At 44.4% G+C, this 16,476-nt stretch overlaps 1 protein-coding gene across 1 annotated transcript in view; it reads right to left on the bottom strand.

Annotated features, from left to right (window-relative positions):
* Window positions 1-16,476, bottom strand: part of TMEM132B (transmembrane protein 132B) — a 214,967-nt gene that overhangs the window by 115,032 nt on the left and 83,459 nt on the right. The window contains exon 3 of the mRNA XM_039724875.1: window positions 2,995-3,135. Coding sequence (XP_039580809.1) covers window positions 2,995-3,135 — 141 coding nt within the window. The remainder of the gene's footprint in view (window positions 1-2,994; window positions 3,136-16,476) is intronic.

Genomic DNA, 16,476 nt, shown 5'->3' with positions numbered 1-16,476 from the left:
TGTCTTTTTGAACCAAAACACTGCTGCTTCAACTATCCCCACCAAAATGAGATTCTCAGAGTTCTGCCCCAAGGAGAGAGCTCGAGGGAGAAGAGGTGCAGATGGCAACGAGCAATCTCCTCACTCAATGAGTCACAAAAACCTCCTTTGAGATAGCGAAAGTAAGGGCAAAGCAAGGCTTCACACAGATGAGAAAAGGTGTGGGCAAATATCTGTGTGTATATTTAAAATAAATCTCTTCTTTTTATGCTCTTTGTTCAACTGCATTATCAAAAAAAGAGGTTTTAAATACAAGCTTATGGGACTACTAAAGAGGTGAATTTATGAATGTATTCCTAACAAAACACACTCTTGAAGGCTTTAATCTATGAATTGTGACAACCTTGGACAAAATGGATTTTTAATAGAATATAATGTAAACTGCCTGAAACACTGTGATAAGGAAATTTTTTTTAAGTAATGCACAAAAAAGGCAAGGATGCACTCTGCATGAAAGGAGGAAAGGTCTTAATTTAAAGCATTTTAATGGACACTCAATTTGCGTAGGGAAATGTGAGAAATGGAGATGGAAACCTCCTGATAGCAGTACCACTGCAGAGGGGAGAGGCGGGGAGATTAGAAAAGTAAGCAAATTTGAAAATGCTCCAGCTGATAACGGGGGCTGAAAGGAATGCAGGCAGGATTAGAAGATGTCACAGCCCAGAGTCACTGCTCTCCTCGCAGGCTCTGTCTGGCAGGGCTCTTATCAGAGCTGAGCCCTGGGCAGAGCCCAGCCCCAGAGCAGAGCAGACCTGCCTGGGTGAAGGGCACAGGAGGGCACAGATCTCACCCAGGCTGCCTGTGACTCCTGGGGGCTTCTCGGTGTCCCCAAAGCTCCCAGAGCTGTGCCAGGGGCTGCTGGGGCTTTCCACCCCGCACAGAGCCTGAGGGAGGCTCAAACCCACCAGGAACTCGGCCAAACCTTACCCAGAAATCAGCTAAGCTCGGCCCAGAGGCTCAGTCCTGGCTTACCCACTGCTCCTCAACCATCTGGGCCAGTCAGCAGAAGTGAAATTAATTCCAAGAGAGAAAAAAGCATCTCCCCGGAGGTGGATATGATTCTGTTCACTGCCAGAAAAGAGGTTGATCCTGCACTCTCACCCAGACACAAACTGCCCTCCAAGAAGCCCCTTGGATTCTAAAATGGAACACATGAACCAGCTCTAGTGACAATCCTGTCACCTTGACCTTAACAGAAGCAAGTTCAGGTCTCCCATCATTTCAATGAAACAGCAGAACTTCTACATAAACACTTGACATTCTTCAAAAGGAACAGGAGGGCCATCATTATGACCAAAAGGACAAATTAAAGGAAAGATCAAAGTTAAATATTTACTCTAAGCACTACAATATTTGCAAATCTGGAAGTGATCTTTCAGCAGTTTCTATTTGCATACTTTAATTAATCCAAAAATATTAAACTAATCTCACAAAGGAAAGGGTCAAAGTATTAATTAACTTGAGATGCATTGCTTTTGTGCAATTTAACAGTTCAACACAAAGCAAAACTCAGTTTTAATAAAACCTAAGTTACTGTGACAGGTATAATTTCATGGATTAGTGAAACCCCATACAAGGCAATAAGTTTCAGTGTTCAGGCTATTATTTTTTTTAGTCCAACTTTAAAAATAGTCCCTTCATTTTGATTTCACTAACATCAGATGACCTCAATCTTCCTTTAACCTCAGTATTTCACTTTTAAACTGATGGTTTTCCACCTTGCTCCAAAGGGAGCAGAGATCATGGTTGTTAGAAGAAAGAACCTGATGGGGTTCACAGGGAGCAGACCCTGCCCAGACACCTGCTTTTTGGGACCACCTAAGAACAGAGGGCAGACAAAATTAAGGGAATAAAAATCAGTTATATTTATTGAAGGGCCTTCAGGTACATTTGGGGCAGAAAAAGTCCCCCAGGGGCTACACTCAAAATGGGCCATATTTCTCTGGTTTAGTTCATTTTTTCTGTTGGCTTTTTGGCAAGAGGAATTTTTCTGTCAGGGGCTCTTACCAGAGCTGAGCACTGGGCAAAGCCCAGCCCAAGTGCAGGGGTTCTGCTGCCCTGAAAAGCAGATGTGAGCTGGGACTGGGGGGCTGTCTCCAGTTTAATTCAATAATCTACTCCCAAAAGCTCGGCAGCGAAACAAAAGGGAATAAAGCTCTGTCAGATCAGAAACAAAAGGGAATAAAGCTCTGTCAGATCAGAAACAAAAGGGAATAAAGCTCTGTCAGATCAGAAACAAAAGGGAATAAAGCTCTGTCAGATCAGAAACAAAAGGGAATAAAGCTCTCATCAGATCACCTACAGCTTTCCAGGGGGGCAGAGGAGCAGTATTGCAGCTCTTTGGGGAAGTCAGTGTGTCATGTCTGGTGCCCCGTGGCTGGAGATGCGAGGCTTGACTCCATGTTTCAGAAGGCCCTCCTGTTCCTTTTGAAGAATGTCAAGTGTTTATGTAGAAGTTCTGCTGTTTCATTGAAATGATGGGAGACCTGAACTTGCTTCTGTTAAGGTCAAGGTGACAGGATTGTCACTAGAGCTGGTTCATGTGTTCCATTTTAGAATCCAAGGGGCTTCTCGGAGGGCAGTTTGTGTCTGGGTGAGAGTGCAGGATCAGCCTCTTTTCTGGCAGTGAATAATATAATATCATATTCTATTATGATATATATTATACTAAAATACTACATGAAAACTGTACTAAAAGAATATAGAGAACAAGAATAAAATGCATAACAAAATCCTGTGACTGCTCACAGGCTGTGATTGATCATCAAGTGGAAACAATCCACATGGACCAGTGGAAGATGCGCCTGTTGCATTCCACAGCAGCAGATATTATTGTTTGCATTTCTCTCCTGAGGCTCCTCAGCTTCCCAGGAGGGAAAAATCCTAGCAAAGGATGTTTTATAAAATATCACAGCCACACCAGTGTGTGTGCAGAGGTCGGGAGGGAGGGCTCACCTGTCCTGGGCGCCGGGGTCGTTGTGCACACAGGTGAGCGTGGCCGTGCTGCGCGCGCTGTCCGTCTCCTCCTGCACCCCCCACTGGTCAGCATCACTGACCCTGATGTCCGAGATCCTCACTCCGGGGGCCGTCCTGATCCTGTTGGGGACAGCAAGGATTGCCTTAGCTACAGAGAAACCCAGAGAGGCGAACAAGGAGGCTGGAAGGAAATGCTCCCTCTGCCATCAATAACAGGTTGCAACCACGAGTCACTCTGCTTTGAAAACACAAAACATTTAAAGAGGTGAGGTGTGAGTTTCATTATGTGCAAAGCCAGTCAACTTTAGCTTGAGCAATGTGGAGAGATTAAGAATGGTTTCTGCTCCTGTGGCACCAGTCTGATACAAATGAAACAGATGTGATGAAGCATAAGTTGATTTAATTTGCTGTGTCTGTCCTGCAGTTTAAGATGGGCAATAAGAGCAATGTGATATAAAATACATCCTCCTGCCTGCAAACCTTTGGGAGTGAGGTATCTTCTGATATTAGGGATGTCTGCATGGAAAAAAATGAGTTTCATTGCTCAAAGACCGTAATGCAGGAAGGAGAGAAAAGGAGTAAGTTATCCTAGACTGAGGGAGGAAAATAATTATGTCATTGCAGCAGGAACTATCAAACTGGGCACATCAGACTGCTGCTGCCAAAAATAATGTGATGCTGACATGGAAAACTTTGGTTTCCTGAGAATGGCTAGAGTTTGAGAGCAGTGTGGTAGCTGGTAAATGTCGCCGTTTTTTGGCTCAGAAAAAATAAAACTTGCCAAAAATAAAAAGTCCATGCTCCAGCGAGGCTCAGCGTTAGGAACAGATTGCCAAGGAATAGGAAACAAACTGCTTTTATTAGCAGGAACTTCATTTGTGCAGCTTGACTCCTGAAACAAGCCTGGGATTACGACAGGAGTGCTGCAAATATGCCTGGAGAACAATTAGGCAGAGAGAAACTGCTGCAGCGCCACGCTCGCCACTGCTGTGACTTAATTAATTAAAAGCAAAGCCAAGAGGGACCTTTTAGTTAGATGGTGGAACAGAACAGCACTGCTGGGACCTGGAGTGTTATTTAACAGTGAATTGTGATGGGTTTGCCCCATGCCTCATGGCCAGTTGGTGCTCGTGCTGCACCATTAAAAACTTCCTCGGAGCTCTGGCTGCGTTCATGGGCTTGGATCAAAGCGAGTTCATGACTCCATGGGTGGTCTGTTCCTCTGAGAAGGAATTAATTCATCCTGCTTTTACGATATCCTTATTTTTGCCTGTAAGCCTTCAGCGACTTGATGGGTCAAATCCATGCCTGGCATAACCAAGCTGATGAAAAATATTCTCTGTAACAGGATTTTACCTGATATTTTTCTAATTGTCTCCTTCCTGCTTTCCCACAGGCATTCATATCTCCAAAGAGCATTCCTCAAAGCTGATGTGCCCCGTCCCTATCACCTCCTCTTTTTTTTTTCAGAGGGACATTCACTTATTCTGTAGTAATTACACTGGACCAAATCAATCCTGCAAGACACCTGCACGGCTTCATTTCAGACTGACTTGTAATCCACATGAGATAGAGAATTAGACCCTCAGCAATGGATTCAATATTTTCCTTTATTAGTCAACCACTTTTGAAAAAAAATCACTAGGACCTGGCAAAAAAAAACAAACCCAAACCAAAAAAGCCAAACAAATCAAAGTACCTGGTTTTAAATTTTCTCTTCCCCAGCCAAGTTTGTATTTTTTTTTTAAGAAACTCATATCACCATTCTATCAAGTTCCCATATTTTTGTTGACAATGCATCTGAAAACTTCTAACCTGACTTTTCACCCAGGTCAAATCCTGATTAATTAAAGGTTAATTGAAGGGCAGGAGATGCTGGGGGGACAGGCACACCAGGACAATTGGAACTTATCCACAATTTCAGGATTCATCAGCCTTTCCCATCTGCCAGAAGCTCGTTATGTCCTCCTACACAGCTTTGCACTACAGAGAGCTTCACTCTGCAGCAGCTCCTTTTGTCTGTCCTGAACCAAATCTAGGGAGGAAGAGGGTGAGGAGCTACGCTGAGGATGAGGAACTACACAGAGGGTGAAGACCTACAACGAGGATGAGGAGCTACAATGAGGATGAGGAGCTACAATGAGGATGAAGAGCTACAATGAGGATGAAGAGTTACAACGAGGATGAGGAGCTACAATGAGGACGAGGAGCTACAATGAGGATGAGGAGCTACAGCTAGGATGAGGAGCTACACTGAGGATGAAGAGCTACAACGAGGATGTGGAGCTACAATGAGGATGAAGAGTTACACTGAGGATGAGGAGCTACAGCTAGAATAAGGAGCTACAACAAGGATGAGGAGCTACAATGAGGATGAGGAGCTACAACAAGGATGAAGAGCTACAGCTACAATGAGGAGCTACACCGAGGCTGAGGAGCTCCATGATGCAGTTCCTGCACCCCTGGGCAGGATTCAGGAGCCCTGTGCAGCTCCTCCTGAAGCTGCTCCCCTTTTCCTCCACCAGTGGTGCTCACACAGTGTGAGGCTGCAGCAGCTCCATCATCCCCCTCTTGCTGCACACCCAGCTGTCCCAGCCTCCCTCTTGGCCCCTGCACCCCAAAACACCGACCTCCCTCCTGGCCCACCCCTCAGCAGGGAGCTTTGCTGCTCATCCCCTGTGTCTGAGCTGGTTTTTCCATCAGGTGAGACTCTCCTGCTGGCCCAAGCCTGGCTTCCCTTCAGGGTGACCCTTCAGAGGAGCCCTGTGGGTTTTGGCCGTGCTGTCCCTGCCTCTCTTGTGAGCAGCAAGTGAACAGCGCCCGCTGCTCCCCAGCCACGTGCTCCAGAAGTGCCTCAGAACGCTGCATTTTAGGAAAAATTCCAGTCGAATCCCTTGCATTGCATCTGCTCTAGTGGGCTGAGACAAGATGTCATTTTGCATTTTTGGATATCAGTAGAGCCAGGAAGGTTGAAAGAAGGAAGAAACTACGTTCAGCTTCTCACTTAGGAAAAGTCAAGAAATTCAAATGAAACCAGCCTACATATGGGAGTTTGAGCCTACTGTTCCTCAGATAAGTGATTCATATCTTTCAAATTTCCCCCAAGCTCCACAGGCACAAAAAATTATTGTAAGTGTTGGGGACTGAGGCTTCAAAAAAGAGTAAGAAATTCCTAGCAGAGCTGCCACGAGCTGGAGAAAGGATGGTGAATGGCACGTGTGTGGGCCCTACTCTGTGCCAGGCTTCAATTAGAAGCTTGGGTGGATCATTTCGTTTTCTTATACCTCCCTTCCCCACGTATAAAATACTGGAAAGTGTTGCTCTGCCAACTCAAAGGGAGCTGTAAGGATAAATGGAATTGCCTGAAAAAAATCTGATGTCCTTTAAATTTGCCAGCTGACAAAAATTCTGCCATCTCTGTGCATGAAACTGTGGAAAGGAGCTGCTGAAGTATTTCATAGAACCCCGACCCAATAAGCAACTGTTACAACTAAGATGGCTTAATTACTTTTTTTATAAAGATAATTTTTGAAATGAGGGGCAAAAAAAGAAAAAAGAAACAAAACATGAGAGCCAATTGGAAATTTAGCAAAACTGACATTTTGTTCCCATGAAATATTTGCTTTCTGAAAAGCAGAATTGTCAGACAGAAAAGTGTCCTGTTGAAAACCCACCTCTAAAACATTGCAGTGCCCATGGCATTTGAAAATGCAGCTAGCAGGGATGTGAGGCAGGGAGCTGGGCAGAAATTACCCTGCAACAGGGCCTGTGCAGTGGGGATATCTCTGCCACAGGGGTGAGGGAGTCCCACAGAAACGTGACCCCTCAGCACAGCCTTGGTGCCACTGTCCCTGTGGGATCTGAGGGGATGCAGGGGGGAGAATCAGAACTGCTGCAGAGTGAGCACAGCCCCTCTGCAGCTCCAGAGATGCACCAGGAGCTCCTTGCAGTGAGGATTTTGGAACACATTTGGTACCCTGGCAGGACTTCACCCTGAACAATGTGTCCCCAATTTATGTGGAATATAAAGATACAAACATGATGGGCTGGAAGGAGCAGCATTCCCAGCCTGCCAACCTGGAACCAGAAACTCTTTTAAAATGCAATCCCAGCTCAAAATGTATTTGACCCTGTAAATTGAGCCAGTCTAAACCTCTTCTCTCAGTTCTCCCAACAGAAGGAAAGAAGGGACAAGTAATCACCAGGGCTGGGAGCAAACTCAGAGCTGCAGGAGGGGTTCATGCACCCAGCACTTGGTGAGGGAAACTCCACAGCCTCCCAGTCAATTAAGTACAATCTGAAAGGTAAATCCTTGCTTGTCACACAGCCCCAGCCCCAAGCCTGGCAGAGGGAACTGGGAGGTAAAGTCTTGGCAAAAGGAACTTTAAAATAGAAACAGAAGGAAAAGATATTTAGGAAATAAACCAGAGATGTGCTCACAGCAGATGGGAAATTCTCAAAATGATGTGAAAAATGACTTTTTCACAGCTATTTTAGAAATCCTCTTATCCCCTCCCCACCCCATTAGGGGGGAAAGCATGATCTGAGCTAAATTCACTCTCAGTGACGTACTAATAATAACAGTTATGATAAATTTCATTTGTAATTTCCAACCATTTCTGCTGTCAGGCCTTCCACACACATTTTTAGCCCAATTAAAAATAAAGCCATTATCCTTTCCCTACAGGAAATCCAAGCTGTAACCACTGTAGTCAACTTGCCCAAAATTATACTCTCTGCAGAGCCAGAATGAGGGTTGATCCACCCCAATTCCCAGCCAGACACCCCTCCCCTTCTCTAAGACCAAACCAGAGCAGAGCTGAGTAATTCCAAGCCCTCACAGAGCATTTAACATATTTGAAGAATTGCACAAGCAGCAAGCAATTAGTTCTGAACAAGGTCCCTGGGGAGTTTCTAGTTAAAATACATGTGTTTTAGGCTACATTAAACCAAGCATTAAAAATTAAAATCATCACTGAACTCAGATATAACATCTGGGGACTTGTGGGTGTGGGTGAGATGGGCAGTGTTTTATAAAGGATGGAACACCAGGGTTCCTGGAGAGGTGGAGGAAGGAGAGGAGTTGGCTGGGAGAGAGAAGCAGGTCTGTGATTCACAGCTCCCACATCCTCTGCACTCCGTGGCTTTTGGGAGGGAGGCACAGACAGTCAGGAGTTCATCCCTACAGGGTGTGAAAGAAAAACCTCCTGGGAAATGCAGCTAGAGCAGAGGGAGCTCCCCCAAGGAGAGGCAGCATCCCTCTCTTCCTGAGACTCCTGGACAAAACTGTCCATGGGTAATCCAGAAATATGAGGAAATGAGGTGAGGTAAAGCCACTCCAAAAACACATGGCAGAACCAGGAGTTAGAGCCAGAGCTGCCAAGGAATGTTTTGGTGTCTTCACCCTCCTCCTGCTGCAGAGCCATGACAAACCAGACCCTGGCAAATGTCCTGTCTGCTGCTGTGGCCTTGGGGTGTGAAACCAGGAGCCCTGCACTGCCTCACCTCTCACAGAACTCACAACAGCTCAGGGGATCAGCTCCTCAATCTTCACAAGCTAAGCAAGCGTTTATTTTTCAAAATATTTTCCCAAGAACTTTAGTTCTTTGTTCTTTTATATTTTAAAAGACCTGTCACAGATTTATGTTCAAATTACTTCCCCATCAAATTCTCCTTAAAATAGCAGCACTGGGCCAGCTGTGTTTGCTTCCTCAATCCCATATTAATGTCACTATAGGCAAAGTTATTTTTCCAAGCATGTAAAATGCACTTCAAAATACATCAAGACCCTGCAAAGACCCGAGCCCTCTCCAAAGAGGTCACAAGAGTAGAAGCACAAAGAATATTCTGCTTTATAGCAAGTAAAACAAGCAGCCTACACAGCCCCACAGAGAGGTGTAAGTACATGGTGAGCAGATGGCAATTTGGAAACAGCAACTGCAGGCACCAAACTGAAGGGAAGCCCAGGTAAAAGGGTTTGGTGAAGGTACCAGCAGGCACAAAGCTCAGCATGGCTCTAAAACAGCCAAGGCCAATAAGAGTTGCCAGTGAAAGAATGGTGGGACAAAACCCCAGGTGTGCCCTTGGGGTTGAAGGCAGCAACTTCCAAAGTCACCTGGAGTTTTGCTTAAGATTTGACGTCTGAATTTCATCCACGCTAAAACTGGTGCAGTGACTGACCCCTCGGTGCATGTTTGGCTCAGATGTTTCCAAAAGCAGAGCTGGGTGTGCGGGGCTCTGCCTGCCCTGGCCCCAGAACCCCTCCCCACGGCAGGTCAGAGCTTTCTGTGCCTCCCCAGCTCAGCACTCCCCCTCCCTCACACCTAGCAGGAAATGTGCCTTTCCCTCGCCTGGCACACCTCACTTCCTCCCGCACCAGTTATTTTTAAATAACCTTTTGTAGCTGCTGTACTTAACCCTGCCAAGCGTTTGGGGCTGCAGCTTCCCTGAGAGCAGCTATTAGTGTCACACGTCAGAAAATCTCAGCCCAACACACGCTCGGGAGGAAAGGCACTGCCAGAGCTCTGGTAGGACACAGCAGATAAAACGGGTGCAGGGGGGCGAGGCAGGAACAAATCTGCTCAACAGAAGCATCAGTTAACTCACAGAAAATTAAACCTGCTCACAGGCTGAACCAAAGGCACAGTTATTACTTTATATATTATTATATATAAATATGTTATATATTATTATATATTATATGTATTATATATTTGTATTTGTATTATTATATTATTTATTATATTATTATTTCTATATTATTTTCTATATTATTATTTTTATTATTTTGCTCAGCACCAGGTTCTAATAGAAATACCCCATTCAACTGCCTATAAAACCACATGAGAGGGCTTGCACTCATGAGTCCTTCCAACAGTATAAACTAGGAACAAATAAAAGGATAAATGATTAAAAGGAAAAAGCCCAATGACTCAGAGGACAGAAAACCCTTTGAAATCATGGAGGGGATCAGTGCTGAAGAGTTAGAATTATACAATTACTACTCTTCTACCCAAAAAGGTGAAGCTATCAACCTTTTCTTTTTTCCAGCCCATCAAATGTTTCAAATTATGTAAAACATTGAGCTCACTAGCATATTGGATTTTGAATAATGAAAAGAGTAAACAGGATTTTAATTTGGATTCTGACAGTAAGGCGCTTTCCATGTGATAAATTAACTATTAGGGAAGACAAATTAACACAACCACCCCTTGAGTATGATGGCTTATGATTCTGAGGAAGCTTTTACAGAAGCATGATAAAAATAAGGCAGGATGAAAAACAGGATATGATGATGGAGGGAGTATTTTACCAAAAATTCTTCCTCCTTCTTCACACCAAATTGTGCGTATAACTTCTCTTTTAAAATATGCAGCAGCTCCTCTCAAGAGCCCCCCATTTTTCCTAAGAATGACTCAACATTTTAAGAGAGTTCCTCAGCTGCTCTAGATGACCAGACTGATGAATTTTGAAGTGCTTGTTTAACACTGAGCTGTTAAATTTGACATCTGTGAAGCAAGGTCAGAAGAAGAGGTGTCACCCCTCCTTAGGAATTTCTTTGAAAGGGAAAGTGTCTGAGAAACATTTTCTAGGCATAAGACTATGCTCATAAAATCAGCCAAGAGGATGTGATCAACTTCAAAGCAGCCAAGCATCATGTTATATTTTCACATCCAAATGAAAACTCCCAAGTTTTGTCATTTCTTTAAAGGAGAGAAGACATTTTAAGATTTCATCTTCACATTTCAGCAGAAACTCCATTTTTCAAACTGCTCTCTCTCTCTCTCTCAGGTAAACAAATACAGCTTAGAAAAACAGCAGAAAGGCATCCTAATTGGCTTGAAATTAAAGCTATTAATTTTTATTCTTATTTATTCCTGTCACAAACCAGACCTGTTTTATATGGATTTCCAACACTGCTATGGAAACCTGAGAGGTTCTGAAGTCTTTATGTAACACGAGATGAAAACGCCGTCTCCCACAGCGAGCACTGTTTTCTTTGAAATATGTCAACAGTGGAATTTTGTCCCTCTGGGAGAAAAAGGGTTGCCAGGCACTGAGACAGGAGACATCAGGTCCAAGTCTATTGACTCAAGACATGCTATTAACCATTTAGCTCACTGGGCAACTTCAAAATAAGGATGTTTACTCACCTTTGTTGGAAATTCATGCAAGGAGAAAAAACCCTATTATTTCTATGGAGACACCATGTACTTGTATTCCTAAAAATTGTACAGATACTGAATTTCAATGTATTCCTGTAGTTTTCCAGCAGTACTTCAAACTGCAGGTCAAAAAGTTTTGTAACAACTGGCATTTTCTTAATAAAACTAAAATTCACCATTTATTGGAGTCCACCTGAAAACACTGTTGTACTTTTGACATATAAATTGCTTTAATCAAAATATAAGCAAGTTTGGGTCTCGATTGTGCTGAAGGCTCCTAAATTCCAGCAAACTCGTGACAGCAGTGGGACAGGCCTGATGTTTGGTGGCAAACTCAGTGGACTCCAGAGAATCCTGCTACACCAGCATGGAAAGGGAGCAGATCCTCTGTCCTTTGCCTGCCTGGAGGGCAGCAAAAATTGCCCAGAATTTGCAAATAAACACACACAATTCCTAGAACTGACTGGACACCCACATTCAAATATCCCATAAACATGAATTAACCATTCCTGCTATAAATCAGAAGGAGACAGGTTTTTTCCCAAGCTAAAGGATCCTTGTAGTCCGGAGCAGCTCCTGACATCCCTCCCTCCTCAGGGTGCACACGCAGCTCACAACCTCCCCTGAAGGAGAGAGATGTTTTCCTTCATCCCAGGGCCTCTGTGAATTAGCTGAGCTGGGATGTGGATTGTGGTTCCAGGAGCTGGGAGTGCTGGCACGTGCCCTCAGACATCTCCAGGATGAACTCGGTGCCCTCCTCCCTCCAACACAACAATTTGTGCTAAAGCTTCTCTGCAGAGAGGAGAGGTGAAAAGCTGGAGTGGTTTTCTGTAACACATCTACAGAATAAAAATCAAAGCTCCTTCAGTCTCTTCAGCCTTTCTCTGAAAGATCTAAAACACTCAGACCATGTCCTTTACCTTGAAGCCAATGCAATGCTCTAAGAAAGAAAACTCTTCCTTAAAACCCACAAGTTCTAAAGGAGAATATGCATTACCAGCCTGAAGGAGTTCAAAGTATTTGAACTTGGAATTCTTGCAATCATGCAGAAACACAGCTTTGGAAACCATAATGAAAAAATCAAAGTAAGGCAGAAGTTTCCTCCTGCAAAGACAAAGCTACTTAGAGGTTTGTTTTTATTGAAAGGCTCCTTTCAGAGATCATCACTGCAAAAACATTTGCAGCCTGAACAGAGTTCAGGCCTCCTGGGAGACAAAGCACTGTTATAAAAGGGTCATTTTTCTGCCTCTACAAATAAAAAAACTCTGAAGGTCAGAGATTCTGGAAGCACCTAAACAATAACAAAATAAAAACTTTCCATGCCTCTCCTTGCAAAAGCAGATAACGAGCTCCTTGGCATGTCCTGGTCAGCACTGGAGCAGGGCTTACAGCATTTAAAACACTCCATCACTGCAGCTGAATTTGCTCACCATCATGGAGTCTCAGATATTTCCTTTTAAATGTTTATTAAATCCAATAATATATAATTAGAATTAATTCTCTTTCACCAGACATCAGTATATATGACTTAGGGCCAAAGAACCTTCCTGGGTTGCTTCAAGCTGCACCAGCAGAAAAATAAACTAAAAATGATCATTCAAAAGAGCAGATCTTTGAAAACTATGTACACTTCTAATTCCAGTGACCTCATCCCAACCCTTGGCACATCCGGCAGTTGTTTTACAGCATGGAGTGACCTACCCTGCATTGTCCCATGCTTGCTCAGCACTCTGAATACAAAAGCAGCACAGGACAGGTTGTCACCAGGACCTGCACCCAGGCTGTGGCAAGGAGACACTGACCTGAGCACAGGGGATGGAGTTAGAGGGAAGGGAAAAAAAAAAACAAAACAACACAGCAATGAAAATCCTCCCAGAATTAAAAAGGCCACAAGAACTTTGCCTGAACTAGTAGTTGTTGTTTTTATTGGAGTATTTTATGGGGTTTTATGTTGTTTAATCGAAGAAAGAAAATGGATGCCATAAAATATGCAGAGCTAACTGGGGCTGCAGAGTACATTGCTGAATATTGCTAGTAATGCCATTTCCCCTTCACTGTCAAAAAATAAAAATATCCTTCTTTATATCCCTGTCACATGGAACAGCAGTCCTCTCACGCTTGCCAATCAATCATCCTGGAGTGCACCTTTACCTTGAGCACTGTGTGCTAGGACGGTGAATAAGGGAACCTTAGGAAATAATCTCCCTTTCCACAAGATAGAATTCAATTTCCAGCATAGCTCAGGCCAGTAGTTTTCTTGAAAAGGTGGCACCATATATTACAGCAGAAAAGCATTTTTCTGCTGGTAGTGAAAACTTTAGTGAGCATTATGATTATGTGGTTTGTACTCCAGGCACCAATGACCACCGAGCAGGCTAATAACGAGCGAGTTCTGATGAGAACAGCCCTCCAGCTGGGATAAAACATCAAAGACTTTTTTCACCCTGTTTTTTTTCTCTCCATTCTCCTTTCTTCACAATAAGATTTTTTTTTTCCCCTAACCTGCAGACAATTTTCCAAGATCCTCCTTGGGAGTCAGCACTTCACTCTGGTGCTCAGGTAGCCCCAGTCAGCCCTTTGGCCATGGTGCCAACAGCTTTTATCTCTGGCAGCCCAGTTTGGTTTCTTCAGGTGGTGCCTCTCAGGAGCTTTTTGAACACTCTCTGCAGGTAGATTGAGCCTTCACCAATGTCTCTTTGAATCCCCCTTTGGAACTCTTGCAGCTTTTGCAGGTCCCAAGCTTGGTCTCTCGTCTGAGCCCAGCTGTGCAGCAGAGGCTGGCTGGGTCCACAATCCACGACAATAAAGCCCCACAAATGGATGGTGCCAAGCCCTGTCTGCCTGGATTTGCCTGCAATGTTTCCAGCTAGGAAGATGAACAGACAGTTTTTTGCCTCTGGACACCCTGAAGCTCCAAGTCCCAGCTTTTGTTCTTCAGATCTGGCCAAAATATCATTCTGCAAGCTGATGCCTGACAGACAGAGCCCAGCAGCTCCAGAGCCAGAGATGGGAAAGAGTTCAGGAGGATTCAGCCCTCCAAAGTGAGTTGCTCACAGTGCTGCCACAACCTAGAAAGCTTATCCAGCCTTGCAAAGCTGTCAGGAAAATTTACCAGCCACCACACAAAAATTACTTGCCATTTACCAGAGTGATTGATGGTAATGCAAGAAACTAATGGCATTTTACTTGCCTGTCGAAAGAAATTACTCACCCTGGACCAGCAGGATTGGGGAAGGATTCTTTAATCCTTACAGCGATTTTTAAATTAAACTCAAGTGTTCATAGGGCTGAAGATCAGTCACAGACAGCAGCTGGCTTCAGGATGGATTCCACCATGATATAGCACGGACAGACAGGTCTGGCACAGCAAGAGCAGGGTGACAGGCAGCTGCACACGGTGCTTCTGACTTCTTTTTACGTTTGCAGATTTCAGGAGGCCAAATCCATTTCCAGATCGTTCATCACTACCAAAGACCTGAGTCCTGGACCCGTGCATGTAATAAAAAGTTGGGGACAAGAGGCCATAACCAAAAACTGGAGGCTTCAGTGGCAGAGGAATGTGCTCCCATTTTGTCTCTGTGTTCAGAAGAGTATTCCAGGATTGGGGATAAATTCACTTCCTGAATCAGTAGAGGGATGGGACCATTCCCTCTGTAGCTTTCCCTTTCCTTCCTGACACCATCCTAGAACCTCCTTTGTGTTTTAGCATTAAAACAGTACTCCCCTGGAAGGACAGCAGATCCTCCACCACAGCTCAGTGACAACTCCCTTCTAAAGGAGATACTTCTCTAGTTTGGGGGCAAACAACATTAATTCAGGAGATTGCCAAAGGGGAAGGACTAAACAAAGTCCTTGAGCAGCAGCTGATTCTTACAGGCAGAACCAGGTGGCTCCAACACTCAGCACTGCCTGGAGAACTTCTGGAAGACAAAAAGCAAAGGAAAGCCCAACTTTCGAGGATATGAACCAGCCACTCTCACAGCTTTGATTTTGGATAGCCAGTTTTCTTGACCAGTCTTTATGATTCAAGCTCCTCACACATCCTCAGACACCGGATGAAAAACCACCTCTGCCAAAGCTCACAATCAAAAAAGGGAGAGGAGGAACAATTAATGTTTTATGAAGACTACACAGGCCTAGGTGCTAGATAACAAGAAGCCTCTTAAACTTTCAGCATGTCAAAGACAACTCTGTGTTTGCAATAACACTCCAAAACCAGGCTTTCCCACTGAGGGGGGTTGTGGGGCACAGAATCAGCTACCTCAAAATGCAGCCACAATCCATTACAACAATTCAGTGATTTTCAGAGAAAAATACTCACAGGGAGACAGTGTATCCAACTGAGCATTGAGCACTTCCCATTTCTGTTCTGCTTTCCCAATTTCACTAGTCCCTAACCCTGTTAGTCATGAATTCTTGATTAATGAGCCTTGTTTAGAGGATGTGAATCCTGAAATTGCTCTGATATCCAGGCTCTAACCACAGAAAGACAATCTAATTCAGCGAGGGAATCTGCTGTGCTTAGGGGGGTTTCCAAACCTTCAATAAAGGAAATCAGCTGTTAAGTCATGCTAACAAGGGGCAGCACGCTGTGCTCTCAGCTCCCTGGTGCCATGTGATGGTCTCACAGCTTGGCATCTGGGGACAAAATCATCTTCATGTGTTAAGGATGTTTAACATCTGCTTGTAAATCTGGGGCCGGTCAAAAACCGGCTGTGAGAGGAGCGAGGGTGATGCCAGCGTGGTTTTACACCAGAATCCTTAACTACGAGGAACATGAGCACACAAACACATCTCCCGAGCCTGTGCAGCAAGGACCAATAACCCAGGGCTAAACTAATTATGGCTTGTTATGCTTGAGCAGGAAAACAGCAGCCGCTCCTCTCCTGCTTCCAGGGGACGTGTAAAACAAGTGTCTTCCTTGCCTGTGCCTGCAGGGGAAGAACTGTCTCTGGGGAGTCTTCAACTCCCAGGGTGTCCAGAGGAGCAGATTTCTTCCACAGCTGGGGACATGGGGACAGGCAGGACAGCTCTGCTCTCCAGGCTTGACAGCAGGGCCCTCAGCAGGCCAGCCTTCTTGTTGACTCTAACGTAAAAATGTATTTCTCAGGACATGAAAAATCTGATACAGCAGTGCAAAACAAAAAGATAGAATGCTTCATTAAATAATATCACTCATCACGTGCTTATGAATATTCATAAGTTGGGGGGTGGAATGGGGGGACCTTAATTATGCTTGAAATGGTTTATAAAATGCACCAAGATGGAAGAAATGCTGCTTGTTCTCCTACATCAG

Source organism: Passer montanus, unplaced genomic scaffold (assembly GCF_014805655.1).
Source record: "Passer montanus isolate IOZ18808 unplaced genomic scaffold, ASM1480565v1 scaffold53, whole genome shotgun sequence".
In the NCBI taxonomy this organism is placed as follows: Eukaryota; Metazoa; Chordata; class Aves; order Passeriformes; family Passeridae; genus Passer; species Passer montanus.
The sequence above is the reverse complement of the archived record's forward strand: the minus strand, read 5'-3'. Positions and strand labels throughout refer to the sequence as shown.